Below are 2,158 nucleotides of genomic sequence, written 5' to 3'. Positions count from 1 at the left end.
GAGCGGCGCCTGCAGGAGCGCAGGACGCTGCGGGAGCGCCTGGCCCGGAGCTGCAGGTCAGCCGCCGCCACGCGTCCGTCCCGGTGGGAGGAAGGCTCCGTGGTTCTCCTTTGGAAGTTGACTCTAGTCTCGGAACTTCTCTCTGGGGAGAGGGTGTCCCGGGAGTCCTGTCTCTCTTCCTCTTTGGGGGACACCTGGAGCGCTCCTTGGGGATCCAGCGGGTCCCCACCGCTTTGTGGTGATGGCCAGGCTGAGGAGAGCGGGGAAGAAAGGGGCTCGATTAAAAAGAGACGCTGGGTGAAGGCATCACCTGACCAGGAGGAGTCCAGAGCCCAAGCTCCTTCAGGCAGGATGCCACCCAGAGACCAGAGTGACGGCCAGACGCGGGGGAGCGCAGTGTCCCGCGGCCTTCCCATCAGGCGGGGGACCCCGGGAAGCCTCTGTCCGTCTCTGCACCCAAACCGGCCTCCTGTTATTAGATATCCCAGACACAGAATTAGAGAACCGGCGATTGCTGCCGGATCCTCTCTTTAAAAACCTTAAAAAAAAATAGAACATTTAAAATACATATAAAAGTAAAGAGTAGTATAATGAACCTCGTCTCCACGTTTTTATCCATCACCCAGCTTCAATGATGATCTACTCCAAGTTAATCTTCTTTCATCTATTGACACCCACTTGCCACTCCCCCCAACCCTGTTTCTCTTTCTCTCTCTCCATATATATGTTGGGACAAAAGTAGGCTTGCAGTTGTTTGTATGGAAAGTAATACAATGATTAATGGATAATAATACAAGAATGAACTTCATGTTTCTCAGACTCACAACTGTAAACCTCCTTTTGCCCCAAACCCCTGTGTGTGTGTATACTTTTGCTCCACCTACTTTTGCCCCACCATGCATACATGTATATACTATCCTATATAATAAAATGCTAATACAAAAATTACCCCAACGGTGGAACAACCAGTTGCTATGACGTGCACTGACCACCAGGGGGCAGCTGCCCCCTGGTGGTCAGTGTACTCCCACAGCGGGGGAGTGCCACTCAGCCAGAAGCTGGGCTCAGGGCTGGAGAGCACAGCAGCCGTGTCAGGAGCCTTTCCCACCTCCGTGGCAGCACTAAGGATGTCCGACTGCCAGCTTAGGCCCTCTCCTGGCATCAGTCTGACATCTTCCAAGGGCTCCCAGACTGCAAGAGGGCACAGGCTGGGCTGAGGGGCCCCCCCGCCCCCCGCCAAGTGCACGAATGTCGTGCACTGGGCCTCTAGTATACACACACACACACACACATATATATATATATATAATATATTTCTTAAAAATATATATCCAGTACATGTAAGTACTTAAAAAATATATATATAATCACAATTCCATTATCAGGAGTCAAAGAATGTTCACTTACTGTTAATATTGTTTTCTTTTATCTCTTGGTTGTTGAGTTTAAAAAATACTAAATAGTAAGGTACAGCAAAGTGTGCATTTATCACGCTAAGAGTTTTGTAAAACTGGTTCCAAGCTTGTATTGCCAAAATATACAGAGCATGTTTATTTTCCTTAAAAGAAAAAGAGAAGTAGAAGAAGGCGCCTGGGGATAGAAGTCTGAAAATTAATCTCCATTTAGAGACTCCCCATTGATCAATGTATGGCTGGACCAGAAAATGGGTTCTTGTGTAGGGATATTTTCTCAGAGGATTAAGAAGGTGGGGGTTGGGGGACACTTAATCCTGTGTTTCCTACCACGGTGCGTTTAAAAGGGTAGATAGAGCTCTTGGCAAAAGCATGGTCAGTACTTCAGTGTTGATATTTGCGATTCTCATTCTCTTTCTAAATAGCTGTAAACATTTAGAAACCATGAAGGGCTCAGTTCAAAACTTTGTGATTGCTTGCGGCTGAGATGAGATTGGAGACCCAGTTTTCTTGCTTTTTGACAGCTGTTCAAGAAAAAGAGCCGTTGGTGTGCTGAAGACCCTCTTGCCCATCTTGGACTGGCTCCCCAAATACCGAGTCAAGGAATGGCTGCTCAGTGACATCATCTCGGGAGTTAGCACTGGGCTAGTGGGTACCCTGCAAGGTAAGGTGTTGGTGGACTGGCCCCAGTGGTTGTGAATCAGTCTCCAGAAGCAGTTCATGACCCCCCACCCAACACACACACA

General features: G+C 48.4%; 1 protein-coding gene across 1 annotated transcript in view; it reads left to right on the top strand.

The window, feature by feature from the left end:
• SLC26A4 (solute carrier family 26 (anion exchanger), member 4) overlaps positions 1 to 2,158 on the top strand; it is a 52,298-nt gene that overhangs the window by 9,136 nt on the left and 41,004 nt on the right. The window contains exons 3-4 of the mRNA XM_006774938.2: positions 4 to 56; positions 1,937 to 2,076. Coding sequence (XP_006775001.1) covers positions 4 to 56; positions 1,937 to 2,076 — 193 coding nt within the window. The remainder of the gene's footprint in view (positions 1 to 3; positions 57 to 1,936; positions 2,077 to 2,158) is intronic.

Source organism: Myotis davidii, unplaced genomic scaffold (assembly GCF_000327345.1).
Source record: "Myotis davidii unplaced genomic scaffold, ASM32734v1 scaffold125, whole genome shotgun sequence".
Taxonomy (NCBI): Eukaryota; Metazoa; Chordata; class Mammalia; order Chiroptera; family Vespertilionidae; genus Myotis; species Myotis davidii.
Note: the sequence above shows the minus strand (reverse complement) of the source record. Positions and strands in the feature narration are given on the sequence as shown.